This window comes from Syzygium oleosum, unplaced genomic scaffold (genome assembly GCF_021117445.2).
Source record: "Syzygium oleosum isolate NSW1041296 unplaced genomic scaffold, Sole_v2.1 Sole_v2.10, whole genome shotgun sequence".
Classification (NCBI taxonomy): domain Eukaryota; kingdom Viridiplantae; phylum Streptophyta; class Magnoliopsida; order Myrtales; family Myrtaceae; genus Syzygium; species Syzygium oleosum.
The window spans coordinates 7960734-7983235 of record NW_026607494.1 but is presented as its reverse complement, the minus strand read 5'-3'; the positions used below and the strand labels follow the sequence as shown (position 1 = coordinate 7983235).

General features: G+C 41.0%; 3 protein-coding genes across 6 annotated transcripts; 1 reads left to right on the top strand and 2 right to left on the bottom strand.

Annotated features, from left to right (window-relative positions):
- Positions 1-605: 605 nt before the first annotated feature.
- LOC115685806 (uncharacterized) lies at positions 606-3875 on the bottom strand. Its single transcript, XM_030610920.2, has 6 exons — positions 3692-3875; positions 3049-3372; positions 2498-2664; positions 1996-2124; positions 950-1363; positions 606-826 (listed from the first exon to the last, which is right to left on the bottom strand). The coding sequence occupies exons 1-6, from the start codon at positions 3873-3875 to the stop codon at positions 719-721; spliced, it is 1326 nt and encodes a 441-aa protein (XP_030466780.2). The 3' UTR covers positions 606-718.
- Positions 3876-6001: 2126 nt separating this feature from the next.
- LOC115685856 (uncharacterized) lies at positions 6002-11324 on the bottom strand. The gene is made up of 8 exons (XM_030610994.2): positions 10989-11324; positions 10629-10790; positions 10157-10393; positions 8781-9118; positions 8209-8364; positions 6942-7055; positions 6334-6747; positions 6002-6213 (listed from the first exon to the last, which is right to left on the bottom strand). Exons 1-8 carry the CDS (start codon positions 11146-11148, stop codon positions 6067-6069), a joined length of 1728 nt encoding a protein of 575 aa, XP_030466854.2. The 5' UTR covers positions 11149-11324; the 3' UTR covers positions 6002-6066.
- Positions 11325-13419: 2095 nt separating this feature from the next.
- On the top strand, positions 13420-17107 carry LOC115685749 (two pore potassium channel c-like). 4 transcript variants are annotated; one of them, XM_030610852.2, is made up of 3 exons: positions 13429-14480; positions 16386-16725; positions 16835-17107. In XM_030610852.2, the coding sequence occupies exons 1-2, from the start codon at positions 13489-13491 to the stop codon at positions 16528-16530; spliced, it is 1137 nt and encodes a 378-aa protein (XP_030466712.1). In that variant the 5' UTR covers positions 13429-13488; the 3' UTR covers positions 16531-16725; positions 16835-17107. The 4 variants fall into 4 exon arrangements, with proteins under 4 accessions (XP_030466713.1, XP_056171027.1, XP_056171028.1 ...); XM_030610853.2 differs by lacking the exons at positions 16386-16725; positions 16835-17107 and adding an exon at positions 14820-15807 and having other exon boundaries at positions 13420-14480; XM_056315052.1 differs by lacking the exons at positions 16386-16725; positions 16835-17107 and adding an exon at positions 14727-15807 and having other exon boundaries at positions 13424-14480.
- The last annotated feature ends 5395 nt before the right edge of the window (positions 17108-22502 follow it).

Genomic DNA, 22502 nt, shown 5'->3' with positions numbered 1-22502 from the left:
CATCCTCATCCAATGGTAGGCGATCGAGTCGGGTTAATGAACGATACCGCCATGATCAGGACAGTGCCAACCCTGGCAAGGTATACAGTCAGGGACCAAACTCTCTGGTAAGGCGAATTCTGAATTTCAAAAGGTATGTACTCGTTTCACTTCGATTCCCAATTGACTATAACTTCACGTCAATTGCGTGCGACGAGCACATTCTAGGAAGCTATAATATAAGCTCTCAGTAACTCGCTGAAACAATTTGAAGTTCATTCAATGCAGAATAGGGCGGTGCAACTCTGGTGATTATTTGTCGAAGCATTGGAAAAGGTCTAGAGTCTAGGAAGATATATACAGTCTAACTAACATCCTGCAACTAGAAGGATCTACGCCATGTCAAAACCCCCTACTTGCAGAACAAAATCTTTGCGTGAAAAAAACTGTCCGAACACCAATTAAGCTTTTAGAACAGTTTGAACGACTTAAAGCTTCTATGTCAAACTCTAGGAAGGAAGCTTTCCCTGTAGATGGAGATAGCAAGCAGTAATCAGCGATAACAGCGTAGCTCGAGGTGGTTGCATTGTTGATGGGTCCTGCAAATCGCTCGTGGTCATATCATATGGTCCTTACTACTGACGCTTTGGCATGACGCTCGTTTCAGGAAGTTGCCGGCTCGGGTAGCTTCGATAAGCATATTGCGGCGAACATTTTTTCATTGCGTTGATTATTTGCTCTAGCAGGCGGAGGCCCCCCATCTGGGGAAGCTACCAAGTTGGAGCTCGGGGAGCGCAGACATTGCTCCTGAATCGGGTTGATGGTTCCACACAGAGTAGCTATAGTTCTGCAGGAAAGACAGATAAAATGAGAGAACTGATTAGCTAGCATCACTGCATTACAAGACTGTCAGTGAGACCAGCATTAGTAGATAGAAAAGCTATTTTAGTGGGATTTGAGCTCTCTTTACCACTTCCGCAGGGCGATAATCTTTTCTCTGCTGGTGCTGAGCCTGAGCGTGCAATGCGAAGTCGTTTCCACCCCTGGAAATATCAGAGGGTGCAGGTGAAATAGTCAGAGATCCGGGAGGCGTACTCCCTGTGCCTGGGTAGCTGCCCCAAACAGAAGCGTCAGCATTGGCCCGAGACAAGCTTCCAGCTTGATGCACCTCTTGTTGAGCAGATGGCATATCATAACCGAAGTTCCGATGCATATTGTCACCCCCATCCATGTAACCATGTTGTTGCAGGGGCCACAGCGGCTGATAGAAGCTCGGTACTATGTATGGACGTGTAAATCCACAGCAAGCGGACATATTGTTGCCTAGCGACAGGGTCTCCAGTGACCGATGGATGGAAGCACTTGCTGTGAAAGGTTGTGCATTCTGAGAAATCAATTGGAAGAACTGCTTCAATTTTCAAAGTACAGTAGTTTGTCCTACTCAATCAAAACTTATGATTCAACTTGAAGGAGACGCAACCTGGTCAGCGCCCCTAGACTGCAGTACTCAATCTGAAGTTCAAAGTATCAACATTTACGAATTCCTTATAGATGCAAAATATTGAATCTCGCAGATACAGAGTGGGCGTCAGCATGATGGAATTGCGAGAAGGGAAGACAAGTTGAATTTCTCCAGGAAGATTGAATGGAACATTTTGGCAAATTACTTGTGGTAGCTTCTGATCGTCCACTCTTTGGAGAAGAATTAGCAGCAATAAATGCAAATCGTTAAAATGGAATATTTCAATCAAGGGTCCGACACAAAGAAAGAAGGATTAATAGGTTACAAACAATCTGCATTTAGGAAACTTCAAAGATTGTCCCGAACACGAATTATTGTGGTAAATCCATATCTATTATTTACTAAGTCACATCAAAAGAAACTTTCATGCCTCTGAAGGTACAATTCTGAGGTAATCAATATTTGCATTTTCTTCATGGAGAGATCAGCTGAGAGAAAAGGTCAGCAGCATGCATCCCATAGAAGGGGAACAAAGCAGCTAAATACCACCATACCTCTGACATTCTCCCAGGACGCTGAATAGGACCGTAACTTGAGACACCAAAGGGGGCATCAAGGACCGGATCTTGAGGATCCCTAGAAGTCTGAATGGTAGACGTTGGGGTAGCTTCTGATGGACCGCTCTGTGGAGAAGAATCAGCAATAAAAGAAAGAAAAAGCAAGGACCAAGTCATACGAGGGCTTGACAACAGACGAAAAATAAATCTTACTGTCTGCATTTAGAAAGCTGCAATGCTTAATAGACATGGATTTCAAAACGAAAGAAGAGGTCATACGACTCTCATTACTTATGAAAGCACATCACTATATCTCTACTAACTGTAGAAGATCTTTTCAAAATAAGAATCTATTCAATTCCCTTAAAACTATCGTATGGCACTCCATATTTCAAAGATTTGCCCATTTCTTTTTGGGAAGTGAATTGATGAAAAGGCACTCCATTGTGTTATCTACGAAAGCAAAATGACGTGAGCTAAAAGCCTAAATTTTTCGTACCTCTGATGTAGATGTTTGTGGGTGCTGAGACCCCGCAGCACTGGATCTTGAGGGTTCAGAGAAGTCTAGAGAGGGGGATCTAAGGAGACGACGAAGTTCTGACGGTTGATTAGCGTTTGCCACCAAAACGTTCAGCATGAACGATTTTCCATACTGTGGAAATGAATTAGCAACATAACGAAAAAAAAAGTGGTCAACACAAACTCTCATAGATGCACATATCAAACAAAAGACGGATGGTGGATGATTTTGAATAACTAGGAGAGACAGAGTAAAACACAAGAAAAGATAGCCAACACCAAACAACAGTAAACTAATATATCGAAGCCCAATACGTTCGGCTGTAGAATTTGTAGTGTCCAATCGAACATGGCTGGAAACATAATAGTGAGAACTGAGAAGTCATCCGGTTAGGCTTTAGATGTTACCATTAACTAGTTTGACTTACCTAAGAGCAAGGGCGAGGACAATAGTCTACAAGCCGAGTGAAGAGTATTAAAGCTGTAAGCGCAAATAAGCAAACTCAGTAGTCAAATGCGACATGTAAAGAAATTGCACCTGTTGTGTTGGTGGTGGGAAGAGTTTATATTCCAGAAAGTTAGAACTTCCAAGAGAGACATTATTTCCCGAATAATTTCTGGAGGAACTAGCCACATTATTTCCGAGAGCCACGGGATCAGAACCAGCTACTGATGCATGGGAACTCTGGGGACCCTTGGCACGCGAGGCTCGGGCATTACTTCTTGACGTAGGTGCAGCATCATCCTCCGTGCGGCAAGCAACTTCCTTCACTCTGTCTAAACTTACACTCTGCAACTGAGAAGCGACTGATGACTTGGCACTGCTCGACGGTGATCCTGAATTGCTAGGCGTTTCTGAAATTGAAGAGCGCTCTAATTGGTAAAGGTGAGAAAAGGGGGGGAGCTGTGTCTATGAACTTAAACATTGCTACATAGATCATCTGGCAAAGCGATGAAGTCATCACGAGTGCTTCAGTACTGAAAATTCTACGTGGGATAATGCTAAATGTTATCAACAACGTATCAATCCTAAACCTTAGGACTAATGTTTGAAATGCACCTCTATCTGGCTCAAGATCCTACCAGTCCAGACAACAAGAACTCCTTGAAGGACTCACTACGGTGAGTTCCAGCAACTGCGGAAACGTATGGAACAAAAAAGATTATACAAAACCTGGGTCGGAGTCAATTTTGCATTGCTCGTGCATTTTGCAAATCATCTCTTCGGTGAAACAGGGCACTGTCTCCTTTATACGCTCGACTTGCTGCTTCCACTCCATCGGTACCCCCTCTCCGTCTACTTCGGCAAAACGGGGCACCACCTCCTTTATGCGCTCGACTTGTTCCGTCAACTCCATGAATGACCTCTCTCTGTTTTTCCTCGTCTCTGTTGAGGAGTCAATCAAGAAGACCCAAAATTTGACAATCTCATCAGAATGAAAATAGAGAACAAAACCATAAACTAAACCAGCTGCACCCACCAAAAGAGTTCCCGTTTTTTTTCCTTTTTGGCTGTATACGGAGGGTTCACGTTAAATCTAAACACAGCAAAGATGGCATGGCAATGTCTCTCAATACCCAACCAAGAACAAGAACGGATCGAAGGAGAGTGTAGAAACCTTGAGAAAGGAGTCTCCGAATGGCGAGGTTGGAGTCCATGTTGCATTGCTCGAGCACTTTGTAAATCAATTCATCGGCAAAACGGGGCACCATCTTCTTTACACGCTCGGCTTTCTAAAGAACAAAGTTGTTGGATTCTATTACATAAAGATATTATTTACACTTGGTAAGGAAACTGTTGGAAAAATATTTCATGATTCTGTGTATATTTTAGATTGCAATCCCGTTATTCTGATCTATTGTATTTTCTATCGTAACATTACTAGTTAGCCTCCCGTAAAGTCTATAAAGATATTTCATGATTCTGTGTATGTATTGCAATCATGTTATTTTGATTGATTGTAATTTCTATTGTAATATTATGTTATTACAGTTAGCCTCCTATAAAGCCAATGAGTAAGCTCTTGTATAATTCATTATGAATATAGAAAAAATTCTACAAGTTTATATTCGGCTTTATTTTTATCATGGTATCAGAACGGGAGGTTCTAGTTCGAATCTTTCCATATCACATTTACCTTCGCAATTAAATACGTCCACACTTAGTACTAAGGCAAATAGACCAAACTAAACGTGAAAGAGAGTGTTAGAATAATTAATTATTAAACCAACCTTTCAGAGTTGACAATGGCCTTACAAAATTTCACACTTTCTCCTTCCCCTCCATTGGTACAGCCTCTCTGTTTTTCTCTGTCTCCACTGAAGAGTCAATCAGGGAGACTCAAATTTGACAGTTACATCAAACTGAAAAATTAAGAACTAAATGAGAAACTAAATCAGCTGCACTGGTTCAAAGGGTTTACGTTGAACTCAGTGAAATCAAAACAATGGGTATCTCTTGCTGACAGATGGGTGGACTCTGTTTTTCACATGAAGAAATGAGAAAGAAGGCGAGTGATTTAGCTACTAATTACGTATATATGTCAAAGTTCACGTCGAACTGAAATAGTTGAACTTGAATGCACGAACGTTCTTCAATTTTGAGATTTTGTTCACTATATAGAATCGAGTTACCATTTAATTTCTATCCTATATTTTGAGATTTTGTTCCCTTCCGCGATGCATGGTATATGAGCATCGGACCATATTTCAGCCAACTAAAAATATTATGGTCTAAAATTGTTGCTAAAATGATTTTATAGATTTGTCTTATAAAGCGACAATTACGCGATTATACGTTTTATGTGGTTACAACCATATTTGAAGCTAAACACTTTAATTCCACGAAAATAATTTGAAACTTCAAACAAAGCACATTCCTTATTGATAGAACGAATTAATGATTAAGACAAGATTGTAAGAATGCACTCTTTACACTTCTTTGATAATGACTTCATGTCAATTCTCTTCCTAGAGGGACAAGCACACTCTAGAAGGCCATTATATGAGCTCCCAGTATCTGTACTGAAACTCTTGAAGTTCGTCTATATGCAGAATAGGGCACGACCGCGGCGATAATTACCTACTCAGAGCATTAGAAAAAGGGCTAGAGCTTATGAAGATATACCCGGTCGAACTAACATCCTGCGACTAGGATTCTCCTTGGACGCAACACTAAAACCCCCTCTTACTTGCAGAACAAAATCTTTGCACGAAATCTGTTCCGACCCGAGAGTTATGAAACAAGAAGGCGATATTGAGCCAATGAATTATATGCTGAAAGTATGTACACATGGACAAGCAAGAACCCCTATGTTATCTCCAATTCAAAGGAAACAAGGAAGTGTGTGAAAGTGGATTAGCAGCAACCTAAGTATCTTTACAATGAATCTGCCACCCGTAAAGCTTCTATGTCAAACTCGAGGAAGAAAGCCTTCCCTGTAAATGCAGATAACAAGCAGTAATCAGCGACGACAGTGGGCTTAGCCGCTGATGATTTAGCATGATGCTCGTTTCAGGAAGGTACCAGCTCGGGTGGCCTTAATAAGCTTATTGCAGTGAAGATCCTTCACCGCGCTGATTATTTGCTTCAGCAGGCAGAGGCGCCCATCCGGGGAAGCCACCATGTTGGATCTCGGGGAGCGCAGACTTTGCTCCAGAACCAGGCAGCTGGTTCCATACAGCGTTGTTATAGTTCTGCAGAAAAGACATACGGTGAGAGAACTTATTAGCTACATCACTGCATTACAATTCTGTCGGGGAGATTAGCACTAGTAGATACAAAAGCCATCCAAGTGGGATCCAAACTTTCTTTGCCATTCCTGCAGGGCGACAATCATTTCTCTGCTGATGCTGAGCCTGATAGTGCAATGCAGAGTCGTAGCCGGTCCTGGATATGTCAGAGGGTGTAGGTGAATTAGTCAGATATGGATGAGGTGTACTTCCCGCGCCCAGGAAGCTTCCCCGACCAGAAACATCAGCATTGGCCCGAGACGAGCTACGACCTTGATGCACCTCTTGTTGAGCAGATGGCATATCATATACAAAGTTCTGATGCATATTGTCACCCTCGTCCATGGAACCATGTTGTTGCAGGGGGCACTGAGGCTCATTGGAGCTCAGTTCTATGTTTGGACGTGTAAATCCACGGCCAGTGGACATATTGTTTCCTAGAATCGGGGTCTCTAGTGACTGATGGATGGAAGCACTTGATGTGAAAGATTGTGCATTCTGAGAAATCAATTGAAAGCACTGCTTCAAATTTCTAGAGTACATAGTCTAGAATGTCATGCTTGATCAATAAACTAATAGTTTAACTTGACAGAGATGCAACCTAGTCAGCCCCCCTAGACTGTGGTACTCAATCTGAAGGCCAAGCATCAACATTTACGAATTCCTTATAAAAGCAAAATACTGAATCTCACAGATACAGAGTGGGCATGATGGAATCGCGAGGAGGGAAGATCAAGTGCATTTCTCGGAGTAGATTGAATGGAACGTCTCAGCAAATTACTTGGGGTGGCTTCTGATAGTCCACTCTGTGGAGAAGAAACACAGGCGATTATTGCAAATGGTTAAAATGCAGCAATTCAATCAAGGGTTTGACACATGGAAGGATGAATAGGTTACAAACAATCGGCATTTAGGAAACTACAAAGACTGTTCCAAACATGAGTTATAGTGGTAACTGGCAATCAAACAACAAAACCCACAAGCGTGGCCTATCTTTACTCGTTGATCTACAATTAGTATTCCCTTTCAAACATTTGTAAAATCATGAATATACTCGGCAGTCAGTTTTGCTTGTGTATTGTCTGTCTGTTGCAATCCTTTAGCATACATGCTCTAAAGTTTTTATGGAGCTCGAAGGATTGCAACTACATGCGTTATTTGTGGTTATTTCGCTAATAGAAGCTAACATTAAGGATGCCCACAGCTGACAGCATTGTCATATCAGTTCGATGTATAAGTCAAATGTTGTACTGTTTCAATTAAACCAGTCACATCACACCATCTTATTACTTACTAAACCACATCAAAAAAAATTCTGTGCCTCTGAAGGTACAATCATTAGTATCAGAATTTGCTGTTTCCTTTATGGCGAAATCAGCTGAGAGAAAAGGCCAGCATCATGCATTCCATAGAAGGGGAAAAATGGAGCTAAATACTACCAGACCTCTGACATTTTTCCTGGATGCTGAATAGGACTATATCTTGAGCATGCAAACGGGGCATCAAGGACTGGATCTTGTGGATCCCTAAAAGGCTGAATGCGAGACGTTGCTGAATTACTTGGGTTTGACAATGAGCAAGAAGGAAGAAATAAATAAATCATACTGTCTGCATTTAGACAGCTGCAATGCTCAATAGATAAGGATTTCGAAACAGAAGAGAATGATGCAGAAGTACCCTACCACATATGTAAGACTGACAAAGGTTCTATAGTTTCAATGAATACAGTCATGTATCGCCTTCTTATTACTTACCAAAGCACATCACAAAACTGCTACTTAGAGGTTGTTGTAGAAGATTTTTTCAAAAAACAATCTATTCAATTCCCTTAAAACTATGGAACTCCATAATTCGAAGATTTCCCATTTTCGTTTTGGGAAGTAAATTGATGAAAAGGCACTTGATTGTGTTATCCACTAGAGGAAAATTACGCAAGCTAAAAGCCTAAAATTTTCATACCTCTGACGTAGATGTTTGTGGGTGCTGAGACCCCGCAGCACTGGATCTTGAGGGTACAGATGAGGTGTCTAGAAAGGGGAATCTAAGGAGACGTTGAAGTTCTGACGGTTGATCAGCATTTGCCACCAAATCACTCAGCGTGAATGATATTCCATACTGTGGAAATGAATTAGCAACATAACGAAAAAATAGTGGTCAACGCAAACTCTCATAGATGCACATATCAAACAAAAAATTGGATGGTCAATGATTTTTTGAATAACTTGGGGAGACAGAAAAGATCACGCAAACAAAAGGAAAATATGGTCAACACCAAACAACAGTAAACTAATATAGCCAAACCCATTATGTTTAGCTGTAGAACCTGTAGTGTCCAATCGAACATGGTCGGAAACATAATAGTGAGAACTGAGAAGTCATCCAGTTAGGCATTGGATGTTGCCATTAACTAGTTTGACTTACTAAAGAGTAAGGCTGAGGACAATAGTCAACTAGCCGCACTGAAGAGTTTTAAAGCTGTAAGCATAAATAAGCAAACTCAGTAGTCAAATGTGATATGTAAAGAATTGTACCTGTTGTGTCGGCGGTGGGAAGATTTTATATTCCAGAAACTCAGAACTTCCAAGAGCCTCATTATATCCCGAATCGTCTCTGGAGGAACTAGCCACATCATGTCCAAGAGCCATTGGATTAGAACCAGCTTGCACTGCATGGGAATTCCAAGGACCCTTGGCACGCAAGGCTCGGACATTACTTCTTGACGTAGTTGCAGCGTCATCCTCTGTGCGGCGAACAACTTCCTTCCCTTTGTCAAAACTTACACTGTGCAACTGAGAAGCTATTGATGACTTGGCATTGCTCGGAGGTGATGAAAAATTATTCAACAGTGATCCTGAATTGCTAGGCGTTTCTGAAATTGAAGAGCGCTCTTATTGGTAAAGGTGAAAGAAGGGGAACTGTGTCAATGAACTTAAACATTGCTACATAGATCATCCGGCAAAGAGATGAATTCATCACGAGTGCTTCAATGTTAAAATGCTATGTGGAATAATGCTAAATGTTATCAACAACGTCTACCTTCAAGATCAATCCTAAAGCTTAGGACTAATGCATGAAATGCACCTCTATCTTGCTCAAAATCCTACCAGTCCAGATGACAAGAACTCCTTAATAGGGCTCACTATGGTGACTTCCAGCAACTGCAGATACGTATGGAACGAAAAAGATCATACAACCAACAAACCTCACCCACTACCGACCCCATTGTAAGCCAAAAACAATTTTAATATGCAACTCAAACTGCAAATGCACCAGAGAAAAATTCTCTGCAAGCAGTTAAATTCCTCATTCAAATGCTAGAAATTATGGCCAGAGCAATAGACTAGTATTTCCATCTGACCTGTTTCATTAGAAAAGTTTTTGAATAACACAAATTTTGATTTAGCCTTCATAGCTCACCCTGAACCCTGCTGGAATCATCATCAGAGCATGAATCTGATTGAATCATCAGAGAAAACTTACACTGCTCTTCTAATTCTGCAAAGACATTTTTTATCGGCTTGCATTGCAAAAAGAAGAAAATGCATGTCTGTCTTTAATATGGCTTCAAGCGCATAACCTAACAAGCCTAAGTTGTCGACTTTATTATGCTTGTCTCGCATGACACCTAAACAAGAACATCTAAATAAAATTCAAAACAATGAAAAGCACATCAGAAAATGATGTTCTCTTTTTTCAAACAAGAAGGAACCAAAGAGAACAAAATATGCTGAAGCCAAAAGAAAACATCAAAAGGCCATCTGATTGTATAATCAAATGTGGAAACAAAGAAACAAAAAAAAATTTACATTTCTTGTTTTAAATAAAATGAGGTGCTTTTTTGCTTGATGGCAATTCCTCTAAAGACTAACGGACCACAAGAACAAAGAATGGATGGAGCGTGCAAAACCTGGAGAAAGGAGTCTCGGCAGGGTGAGGTCGGAGTCAATGTAGCATTGCTCGAGCATTTCGTAAATCATTTCTTCGGTGAAACAGGCCATCATCTCCTTTATATGCTCAACTTGCTCCTTCCACTCCATCGGTACCCCCTCTCGGTCTTCTTTGGTGAAACGGGGCACCATCGCCTTTATACGCTCGAATTGCTCATTCCGCTCCATCGGTGACCTCTCTCTGTTTTTCCCAGTCTCTATTGAAGAGTCAATCAATAAGACTCAAAACTAATAATCTCATCAGAATGAAAATAAAGAACAAAAAGAGAAACTAAATCAGCTGCACCCACCCAAAGGGTTCACGTTTTTCTTTTTGGCTTGACAGTTCACGTTAGATCCAAACACAACAAAAATGGGTGTCTTTTTGCTTGATTGCCGTGTCTCTCAATACTAAACCAAGAACAAGAACAGATCGAAGGAGACTGTAAAAACCTTGAGAAAGGAGTCTCTGAATGGAGAGGTTGGAGTCCATGTTGCATTGCTTGAGGACTTCCCAAATCAATTCTTCGGCAAAACGGGGCACCATCTTCTTTATACGCTCGACTTTCTCCTTCCCCTCCATCGGTACCGCCTCTCTGTTTTCCTCCGTCTCCACTGTAGAGTCAATCAGGGAGACCCGAATTCGACAGTTTCATCAAAATGGAAAAGTCAAGAACTAAATGAGAAACTACATCAGCTGCACTGATTCAAAGGGTCTACGTTGGACCCAAAGCAACCAAAACAACGGGTATCTCTTGCTCTCAAGACTATAAACCAAGACACAAGAAGAGATTGAAGGAGAGCGGAAAGAACCTTGAGAAAGGAGTCTCTGAGCGGCGTCGTCGGGATCCATCTTGCAGACCTTGAGCGCCTCGTAAATCTCCCGGTCGGTGCAATCGGGCAATATCTCCTTTATACGCTCGACCTGCGCCTTCAACTCCATTGGTACCTCCTCTCTGTTCTTTTCCTTCATTCTTCTTCCTCCGTTGAAAGGAGTCGATCAAGAAGACCCAGATGCTACTCTCTCCCTCCCTCTCTCTCTCTCTCTCTCTCGTTCTGCGAATTCAAATTATGAGAAAGCGAGAGATGGGATGGTTCGGAGGCGAGTGATTTGCACACCCTTCGCTGACAGAGGGCGGACGGACTCTGTTTCTCACAGGAAGAAACGGGGTGCTTCGAACCTCACTTCACCCAACTGTCTCTTTTAACTTCCACAACGGTCACCGGTCAGCGAATCCTGTAATTACCGTCGTGTCCTCGTTCTGTGTATATCCCAAATGGGCTGGGCCGAGCCCAGCTTGGCCCAGCACCGTACCAAAAAAAAAGTGAGCAAAAGGGTCGACCAAAAATTACTCGGTTCTTGAAAAAAAAAAACTCCCATTTAATCTCTAGCTACTAATTAAGTATATACGTCAAAAAAAATTCACGTTGAATGGGAACCATTGTTGAACTTGAGTGCACAGAAGATCCCTAATTTTTGAGATTTCGTTCACCATATAGAATCGAGTTATGCGGAATTTAGTTTTCATCCATTATTTTGAGATTTTGTTCCCTTCCTTGATGCATGGTAATAATAAAGTCACAATTACGTGACATTTATGTGACCTATAGTATGATCAGCCCTCCCGGCGCTCCAGCGCCAGTGCCGAGCTAGCATTGGCACAGGCCTAGGGCCCGCGCTACCCGACACGACGCGGGCCGGGCGTAATAAGCAAGGGGAAAGGCCTGGTGCGCGTGGCCCGGGGGGGGGGGGGGCGCTATTTAGCCCTTGTTCAGCAAGCTCCCTGCATCGGGCAAGGTTCCTGGTGCAAAGTTCCACTGCATTTTCGAAATTGTCCTGTAAATAGAGCATCAAGTTTGGTAGATGGACGAGGACAGTTGAGGTCTAATTAGTCACGCGGGAGAGAGTGCGAGGAGAGGAAAGTCGAACAGAAGAAAGAAATGCGGAAGGGGGGAAATTTGTAGATAAACTGTTAAAATGAGTTAGTTTTAGGCGACATGAAAGTACGATGCATGTGTGCCACTTCACAGAGGTACGATGATAACATAACAACCTAATTATATAGACCATGATGGATTTGACTGTCTACGGGCCCACTCAAACTAGATGGGCCTGAAGGGTACTTTCGGGCAGGTTTGGACAAAGGCAATTTAGTTATAAAGTCCGGCCCGGCCCCGTTGGGCTCATGAAATTGTCCTTATGGGTGAGCTTGGGCAACAAATTAGGCCCGGCCTAGTTAGATCGCTCTCATTGGTCACCTCTAAACTCGATCGCAGCATAACCCTAAATTTTGTACACATATAATGGGCAACAATGAAGTCTAGCTTTTGGTGGTGTTTGGGCTCGCAATACAAGCCTTAAGCATTCGTCCTTCGTTTAGTAGTTTGTACGATGATTGACACTTTCATCCTCTACTCAATGTCATCACGCACGTCGCTTTATGTCATTATAAAATATTTAAAGAATATACAAAAATGATTACAGACTATGCAACGCGCGAAAGTGTCCATATAGTAGACCTGATCATGCACCGGCAATCTACGAGCCTTGACCAAATAGCACCGAAGAGCAATTTGGAGTGTTGGTTGAGAGCATTAAGTTATAAAACTTGACCCGACCCACCGAACTGATATATACTTCATAGTTTCTCTATTGGTGCGAGGGCCTGAATTGAGGCACAGGGTTGCTTAATGATCATCTCCGCCTTGTAGCGATTGCCGCTCTCAATTAGCCATGTTTTGCCTAAATAAACTAATTCATCATGACAACATGGTCTACACTATCGCTTGCCCCGCCAAGAGGCCGAACGCCCGCCCTCTTGGCGGGGTTCATTACTCGTGGTCTTGATTCAATCTCTATCGCAAGATGATGGCTATCTACTACGACCGGGTGTGAATGGCAGGTATGATGCTTTTTAAAAACATTTTAAGCACAAGGTTTGCAATTAAGTTTAGGACGGATCCTCGTCTTATAGTTTGGTAACCTTTTTGAGTTTGCACTTCCCGATCGCTAGCACTAACTGCCAAAACTTCCCTTTTGTTTTATACAACTCAAGTAGTAACATCACATCAATGGAGTTTTCCATTGGATCGAATAAAATTTCATCATCTGCTAATCACCCCTCCCCAATGAAAGTTGAAAATCGGATCTGGGTATTGTGAATCTTGAACGAACTACCTGTCAAGAACCTTCGCTTCTTCAACCAAAGCATTGACTTATAGGTGGACTGTTTGCTTGAATTCAAGAACGTATCATTTCTCTTTCAGAAGCTATCGCCGTTCCTTTCCTACTTCCTATTGTTGCAGTTTCGTCATGGAAAACGAACCCTTTCTCTTGAATCCTAGAGAAGCAGAGGAATCCGGCATTTCGGCGTGTGATAATCTTCCTTCCGGCGCACGTGATGTCGCCCATGATGCCGGTATCACCATTCCGAGGACACCCCGTTCTTCTTCTTCATATGTCAATTTCGTTGCCAACTTGAACAATAAGAAGATAATTTGCCGTTCGCATTCCGCTCCTTCAATGTTCAGCAGCAACAAGGAATCAGTTCCCGACCTTTCATTTCCTGGACGTGCCCCTGAGTTGACCTCTTCGATTGTCCGTCAAGCATTGATAGCCGTCTTCGTGTATCTTATGTTCGGCGTTGTCATCTACATAACTACTGGAAATTTCGAGGGCCAGGAGACGGTGAGATTCATCGACGCCGTGTACTTCACTGTGGTCACGCTCTGCACGATCGGTTACGGCGATATCGTCCCAAGCACCACATTTACCAAGCTATTCACTTGCGTGTTCATCCTGGCAGGATTCGGATTACTTGGGATTCTGCTCAATGGTTTGGTCACCTACATCTGCGATCGGCAGGAAGCCGTAATGTTGAGCACTGTGGATGAGAACAGCTTCAATGCGATGGTTCAGACGTATATGGTCGATAAAGAAAAGGGCAGGATGAGGATAAGGATCAAAGTTTGCTTGGCCTTAGGTGTAGTCTTAATTTGCATTGCCCTGGGGACGGTGACGGTTCGTTTCTTGGAGGATTTGAGTTGGGTTGATAGCTTTTATCTGTCTGTCATTTCAGTGACCACGGTTGGTTATGGAGATTGTGGGTTTTCGACTGCGAAAGGAAGGTGTTTCGCAATAGTGTGGCTGCTATTGAGTACATTGGCCGTTGCTAAGGCATTTGTGTACCTAACCGAACTGAGAGTCGACAAGAGGAATCGCCTGATTGCAAACTGGGTTCTCCAGCAGAAGATGACTTTGGGAGATTTAGTCGCTGCTGACTTGGACAATGACGGATATGTCAGGTACATATGACCCTTCACTCTATGGATTCTACCCTGCGATTTAGCGTACTATTATACATTCTGGTGAAGTGGTAGTGCTCTTTGTTTTGATTCATCATCTCTCCTTTTTGACATGCGGCGGTTTTATTTAGTTTCTGCTCTGGAAGTAAGCTATGAATTAGCGCCTTTCACGAATGACTGCACGTGATTCTGTGTTCTTGGGGAGAAATAGTTGATAGTCAAATGACTGCACGTGATTATGCACAGGATAGGCATCACATAATCATCATTTGAAGTGAAGAATTTTGTGTGACGGGGCATGACTGAAAATAGATGTGATTAAGACTGATGTGCTCACAGCAAATCGGCAGGTGGAAGAGCACGTGATGAATGGGCTAAGAGGAAGGTGAATAAGGAAGACAGAACATACTAGGAAATAGCAACACACATGATGGTATAGATGCTCGGTCAGACATGATCACCTCAGTCTAAGAAGTATGGTTAGTGAGGAATGTTAGTTGTAGCTAGCAATAGCAGAAACAGCCAAGATATATCAACAGTAGAACTATATTCATCAATTAGATGAGAATTCAGGCAGATGCAGAACCAATAAGGCATGACAAGGAAAAAATTTAGATTGCAGAAGATTACTGTCGATCGGAGACAATAGTATCGTCTCTTCTCTTATTCCTTCACGTATGTTAACTGGTTATATTTGAAGTTGATGTCAGTAGAATGTTAAACCATTTCGATAAGATTATATTGCCAGATTGCAGCACTGGAAGTGATATATGCAATCTAGTTTAACTGCTAACTGCTAGATTGTGAGAGAGAGTATGATGTGAGGCCTGCAAACAAAGCCGATCCTTCATGTGGCCTTAACAACTAGTTTAAAAGAAAATGACTCACCAGATTGCCTGTTAAGTAAATTTTCGAGAGCACTCATACTTTTGAAGTAAACCCTTTCTTTGATATAGAATGGACCCCCATTGTGAGAAAGACAGACTGATATCTAGTTAGAATTAGCGGCTGGCAAGATCGAAACAAGTTAACAGATGAGTACATCAGGGCATGAGGCAAAAGAACAGAAGACTTGATCTCTTATTAGGTTCAAAACTGAAAATCATTATAGTAACACTCAGGAACACAGTGTCGGCGCTCTTCAGAGATTGTTGGTCACCATAACATGAGAAATCTAAGCACCAGAGCCTCCAATTGAAGGCGGAGCAGAAGTCAGACAGAAGCAGCATTGGAGAGACAAAGGAAAAAGACAGTAACAAATGGAAGAACTTTAGAATTTTAGGTGGTTAGGCCTTATAACATAGCTAGCATAGCAGTTTAAAGCAAAAGGACAGTTTGGTCTAGATCACATGGATGATAGTCTATACCGAAAGAGTGCCTTCGAGATGCTCCATTTGAAATTTATAGTAAGGACGGACATTTAGAACAAGCTGGAGATTTCATATGGTTAGTCGACCTATTCCAATATAGTTCTAGAGAGGTTTCACCTTCCTTACCCCGTGAATAGTAGATAATATGTGCTCCTTTTACTGAAGAACATGTGAGGATATGCCAATGATTTTCCTTAGAGCGTCGATTAAACACAAGACGTGAAACCCTCCTGAAAGGACCACTATCTAGAGGAGCAGTTCATGACTTCCCACCTTTCATGCTGTGCTTGAAAAAGAAGCTATCTGAGAAATTGTTGATAAGTATTTCCTAGTGTGTGGTGTCCAAATTTCTGTGTCCACTAACAGCAATAAAGTATGATCTGAATATGGCCTCTTCACGTCTTCTATAGTTCAGATTTTCTGGGAAATGATAGTTTTTGCAAGTCCCACGTCTGTTTGTTCTGTATAAGAACTGTGCACCTCTTTTCAGATAGATCAATCCTTATGAAGAATTCTAACTTCGTGTTCTGAGCAGCAAATCGGAGTTCATTATCTACAAGCTAAGACAGATGGGAAAGATAGCAGAGAGAGATATCGCGCTGATAAGCAACCAATTCAATGTTTTGGACACTAGGAAATGTGGCAAGATTACCCTTTCTGATCTTATGGAAAGTGAATGATCAGTGGAGTGAAGTGTGGCATGCGCTTGGAAAGCCCAATCCTGGTGCTTGTCTGTTGTCCTTTCAAGAAAAAAGAAAAGAAAAGGCAATCAATTCTTTTGGGGCGTTTCACTACCTGGGGTACTTGATTAAGTGGTGCATCATGCGTGCTTGGAAAGATTAATGCTAGCCGGACGATATGAAGCAGAAAATCAGGTAATAAGAGGAATTGCTACCTGGAAATGTCTTTAATCATAAAATTCTTGAGAAACCAAACTTCCTTGAGACCTTGATGCTGATTAACATGCTTTTCCTGTTTTTTCAGTGTATCAGCTTACCAAATATCCAAGAATACAGCATAGAGAGACTGCCTCAACAAATTCGCTCTTCATTTTTCTTGGTCAAGCAATAACGGCTCCCACCAAAACACAACGTAGAGATGAGAAGCTTAAGTTTTCTTTTCTTCCTTGAAATTCGTTTAATGTCCGGAAATTTCTGCAAAATATGCAGTTTTAATAATTTCTTTATGTGTTTCTGTCAAGAGAGAAAGCAGACTCAGTTCCTGATTAGTGAGCCAAATAGTGAGAGATTAAACCTGTCATCGCACGGTGTTTTCACAACAGGAGACATAGACACAAGGTACAAGTACGTATCTTCATTTTCAAAAACTGGTTTAGTTGGGGAAAGAAAATACAGTAAGTCTCCATTGGCCTTTTGGCTTGCCCAACATGAGTATCTTGCGGAAAGCTACTTAGGGGAAAAATCGGACATTAGGCGTTCCAAATATTTGGAATAGCATAACCTGTGAAACCTCTTCAATTATATGTCAGCAAAGTTCTCAAGTAGTACACAATTAAGTCGAACGAAACATCCTAGGAAATCTTTTTTTACAACTCTGAAATCCTTGCTACAGTACAACCAAAAAAAAAAGTAAACGGCAACTGAGCAATTAGGTCAGACCAGAGTCCTGCTGGTGAATTCAGTTCAGCACCTAACACCCCTGGCAGGAATCGAAGAACCAAGAGACATTATCATTTACCACCATTTCAGGCGCTTAAGCCATGCCGTCCTATTCAAGATTCAGTCGAGTAATTTTAAAGCGAAACATAGCAGTTCTAGAGGCTGTGTAGGTGCAAGAAAGTTCTCGTCAAGAATGAGAAGGACCATTTTTCAAGTACGTACACCAGAACTAAATGGAGGGAATTCCACAAATTTGTCCCAATATACAAAGTAAAGGCCCCAGAATGTCAGGGTGGCACACTGAAAGACGACAGGATCGTATTCATATCAAAGTGACAAGCATATAGGCCCTGTGGAAAGGAGAAAGATACCCAAAACAAAGAGAACAACAATCATCTTCACTTGCTAAAAGAGAAGATAAGGAGAAGGGCCAGGATCGGTCTGTCTCTCTCTCTCTATTAGCAAGTCAAAAGAAGCGTCAACTCAAGGGCTAACCTAAACTCATGCATAGTGCCACTATGATCCTTAGCAATCATTGGTCTTGGGGTGTCCACAAGAAACAGAATAATTTTCCAGTCTCTTTCAAGATCTGCAGTACAGCGAGTGCACCCGGGTAAGTTCCTTTGTTCAGGATCTTGCGGGATCGTTAAAGGACTCGTTTCCAAGCTTGCAAGCTTGATGCCAGTATTTATGAAGTTTATAAACGGTTGAAATCCCCTCGCCGTCTATCAGTTTAAGTTAAAAATCATTTCGAACGACTATGTTAAAAGTCTATTTTGGTCATCTTTGTATTTTTGTGGGTAAGCGTCCTCTTAGGCATCATTTGGCATTTGATAATAAGTGTTTCACAATTAAAGAATGAAATCGGACTGGACTGCCTTGATAACTAATCTAGCTCTAAATTTCTGTTGGAATAAGTCCGGTTCCCAATTCTAAAAATTTGGAACTGGTGGAAACCAATCTAGTTTCCACTTCCAGGTAAAGAACCAACTGGAAATTGGATTGGCAGGATCGAATTTGGGACCGGTTTTATAAAGCCTAAAAACTCTAGGTTTTTTCTTGGTGTTTTTTTCGTTATAGCTCTCTTTTTCTCTGTTCATTTCAACCTCACTTTAGAAACTCTCTCTCTCTCTTTCTCTCTCTTTCTCTCTCACAACTCACCCTCGCTCGTTCTTGACTCGCCTTCGATCCGTTGCCCTCGTTCATCTTTTACTTTGAATCGTTTTGCTATTCATATTATTTTAATGTAAAAAAAATCAAAAAAGGAATAAAAGAAAAACGGGTTCTAGAATAGACCTTAGAATTGGATCAAGAAAACACGGTAAGTTTCAGAGCAAATAAGATAAGTTTCAGATTTCAAAAATGAAAAGCGATTCCAACATAACAGGTTCATAATTTGAATCAATCACCCATAGAACTTACCCACCTTAAAACCGATTACCAATACTTTGTAGCACTTACGATCCAATACCACTTTTGAAGGTATATGTCACCTTTTTTTCTCCCGTAACTTTCGATTTGGTAGGCTGATGCTATCAAAAGTAGGACCCACGTGAAAGGATGTCCAAGAAGAATTCGGTCCATATATGACCATTTCTCCTAATCATATAATTTCATTTTCATGTCGATGCGACTCACTGCTCATTATTCCTCCTTCCTCGAGCAGCCCATCATTGATTACTCCATCAAAAATAAATCACCAAAAAAAGAAATTATTATTATTATCATTATTATTATTATTATTAATGATAACGTCATATCATCTACCTCCACTCCACACCAACCATCTTGACATTATGGTGTCCTCCCAAAGTCCCCATCCCATCGACTATCTATGACGCCCATAAAGCTAAACCATAGCGCCTATGACATATATATATATATATTCAATAAGATAGGACTGTCATTTAATTTCGTTTCTCTAGAAAAAAATCTGTGAATCATGTAATTCTCCCATGTGCATTAGATTGCTACGTAAATAAGCTTGCCTAAACGAACGGACGTCTCTCGAGATTTAATCCTGGACTCCTAGTTTCATTCAAACCCCTATCTAATTTGTCTGTGCATGTGGTCAAGGGGCTCGCACAAAATGAAAATGGCTTCAAGCATGAAAATTGAGAGAGAGAGAGAGAGAGAGAGAGAGAGTGAGAAAGAGGCTTAAAAAAAAAGAGCAAATAGTCCAAAAACGGAGAAACTCTTGCTTGCATTCAGATACATCGACCTAAAACAATCACAATTATCGATCACTTGGGACTCACACAATCTGCGATTCACCAGGTCCGTGCGGACTCAAGTCGGCACAAGAGTTTTCCCCCTAAAAAATGAGCCATAACAATGTATGTGCTAAGCAACATGTAAGCATATGTCATCGGTCATTGCCCGTTCGTTGACTTGCAAAAACGTTAGGAAAAACTCCTTATCATCAAACCTTTTTGGTTACAACGGTTGCAAAACTCTCATGTTAGTAACCATCTTGTCGAGAAATAGAATCCCTCTCTATCAGGACTACCTGTAAATCGATCTAATTGTGCATGCAACCGAGATGTACGTTGAAGCATTTTTGCTATTTTCTCTTGGAGATCAATGATAATCATATTCGGCTCCGTTTGTTTCATAGAAAATGAATAACTGAGAAAGATATTTTCTTAAAAATGACCCATTGTATCGCTTGAAATAATTAGTCGATGAAAAATGTTTTCATTATCAACCACAGTTTATGTTTAAACGTTTCCGTTGACAATGAAAATATATATTTCATTCGTTCAGTTTGGTAAACAGTACAATGATCGTTTTTTTAGAAAATATTTTCTAATCATTCATTTTTAGCGAAACAAACGGAGCCTTCACATTGTCAGAAGCTTCACCGGTGCTATTGTTCCGACTGCCCCCTATCTATCTATATATGCCTATTCTGTATTTCCTACACATATATTATACTCGACAATAGACCCCCATAAAATACGTTGAATATATTCGGTGCCAAATGATATTGCTTATATATTAATGTACGTACACCTACCCTATATAGTATCATACCCCAAAAGAATTTATTGCCATGCAATCTCTCTCTCTCTCTCTCTATATATATATATATATAGCAAGATAATAGAATGTTTCTAGGAGAAATCTAATCTGACCCAGCTCATCAATCTTTTCTTTTTCATTGGTCAATATATATTTATCAATTTTTCATTTTTCTTGCCAGAGATATCTGTCTATTGTTTGACCTCCTCGTTCCATTCGAGGATAGTTTTATAATCGGGCGAGTATCGTGTGAATTCCGAAATTTGACTTTTTCTACGCCGTTATGCATTTTCGGCACATAAAAAAACATATGAGGGAGTCAACATTTGAAATAAATGGAGCATGGTGCATGACTCACGTCAAAATAATATATGTATCGATCTATCGAAATTGTCTTTTTATGGACCTCAGTTGATGTATTTGAGAAGAACATCATTATCAGTGGAGCAGACGACAGAAGAACTAGTATACGAATGATTAAATATACGAATACATAGAGGAATAAAGCTCGAACGCTGCATAGATTCTCTCAAGAGTCAAAGCTCTTGGGTGGTGGTTGAAAGGAGTCATGAATGTTTCTAATCTTAGGGCGAACCTAACCCTAACAATTTTCTTGCTTTCACACGGGGAAAGAAATAAGATAGAGACTACTGTTGAAAACAACGTCAGCGGATTCAGTTATGAAGAGATTAATGTGAAAAACGAACCTAAGCATAGAAAATTTAGAGCATCATTGATGGTTGGACATTTCGAAATAAAGCAAGCGAACCCTTCTGCAGAGTTTGTTGCCGACGGATTCTGTCCAGATTTGCTCATCAATCTCGAACCCAACTAGACGGCCTATCAAAACGTGTCGAGTTCGATGATATGTGTTTTTATGTGTGCTAGTAACAGGGGTAGATATTGAAACAGAAAGACTAAGTTTAGGGTACAGTTGAAAAAACCAGTGAAACAAGTTATTCTAGATCCCGTCCATTTCCATGAAGAACCCTAGCCAGATTATAAAATATAGAAGCACTTCAGAAAATAATACCTGAGGTCTAAATTTATTTTACATCTCCAGTTTAAATTTGGTTTAAGTCTCTATTAATTCGTATCTCCTTTGGCGTGTGCTGAAAGACTGAGCAACAGATGCAATTGGGGTAGGTGTTCTTGATGTTAAACTTACATCTGGATTTCATTTAAACACGTAACCCTACTATATATCAAGGAGTGATTGGAGGGACTGATTGGTTATATGGTATCTTGCGTGTTAATGTGATTCTGGATGGATAAAAAAGGTTCAATCACCATTTAGGTTAAAACAAGAGATTGCTGATCACAGAGACCTAAGAGGAGTCGAATATAGGATCTACCTAATTGTAACGGTATGATAACGTGTGAAATGGATGTGACAAGTTATTCCTAGGAAAGAGGAAGTGGATGAAGAACTCGAAAAAGTCAATCGTAAATAGCAAATTAGCTCCCACACAAGTCTCGGCCCATCAGAACATTCATTGTTTTTAAGGTCTCGTGGATCCAAAGCCAACCGGAAATAGTGAAAAGAGAGAGATGATAAGAGGGACGTGTTTTCTAGATAGTGTTCCGCGTTTGCTCTCTCTCTCTCTACTTCTTGTTTTTCCTCGAACGCACTTGGAGGCTATTGGCCGAATCATGGGCAAGTGGTGTTCGAGTACTGTCCAGCCTCCTCTCTATGATATGAACAGCTTTGCTAATCAACAGTCTTAATGCTAATTAATGAAGACTTTTAGGTGTAATGTAGCGTGAGGCTATTGGTCAAAGATTTCGGTACTCTAGAAAGTGACAAAACCTAGCTACATGGCCGCCGAGCGATGACTCTGCATCTTGGTGCGGGTTCACAGTTTTATGGACAGGCGATTTTAACAACCTAAGTTGCCATGTTCAGGAAGGTTGCGTGCATCAGAGTCTGTATATTGATTATGTGACATGGGTGTAAATACTATTGCGATATATTTATGGTAGATATACATCGTGTTGTCCATTTCTTG

Bases quoted from the DNA above. Each gene is read 5' to 3' on its own strand.
- LOC115685856 (XM_030610994.2), bottom strand. From the start codon at position 11,148: ATGAAGGAAAAGAACAGAGAGGAGGTACCAATGGAGTTGAAGGCGCAG. The intron at 8,365-8,780 runs GTACAATTCTTT...TCATTTCCACAG, and splicing joins TCCCACCGCCGACACAACAG to TATGGAATATCATTCACGCT. The intron at 6,748-6,941 runs GTGAGATTCAGT...TTGATTTCTCAG, and splicing joins ATCATGCCCACTCTGTATCT to AATGCACAATCTTTCACATC.
- LOC115685749 (XM_030610852.2), top strand. From the start codon at position 13,489: ATGGAAAACGAACCCTTTCTCTTGAATCCTAGAGAAGCAGAGGAATCC. The intron at 14,481-16,385 runs GTACATATGACC...TGTTCTGAGCAG, and splicing joins GACAATGACGGATATGTCAG to CAAATCGGAGTTCATTATCT.
- LOC115685806 (XM_030610920.2), bottom strand. From the start codon at position 3,875: ATGGAGTTGACGGAACAAGTCGAGCGCATAAAGGAGGTGGTGCCCCGT. The intron at 2,665-3,048 runs TTCTTTACATGT...GTTATGTTGCTA, and splicing joins ACCAACACAACAGGTGCAAT to ATTCATTTCCACAGTATGGA. The intron at 1,364-1,995 runs GTATGGTGGTAT...TTGATTTCTCAG, and splicing joins GTCCTGGGAGAATGTCAGAG to AATGCACAACCTTTCACAGC.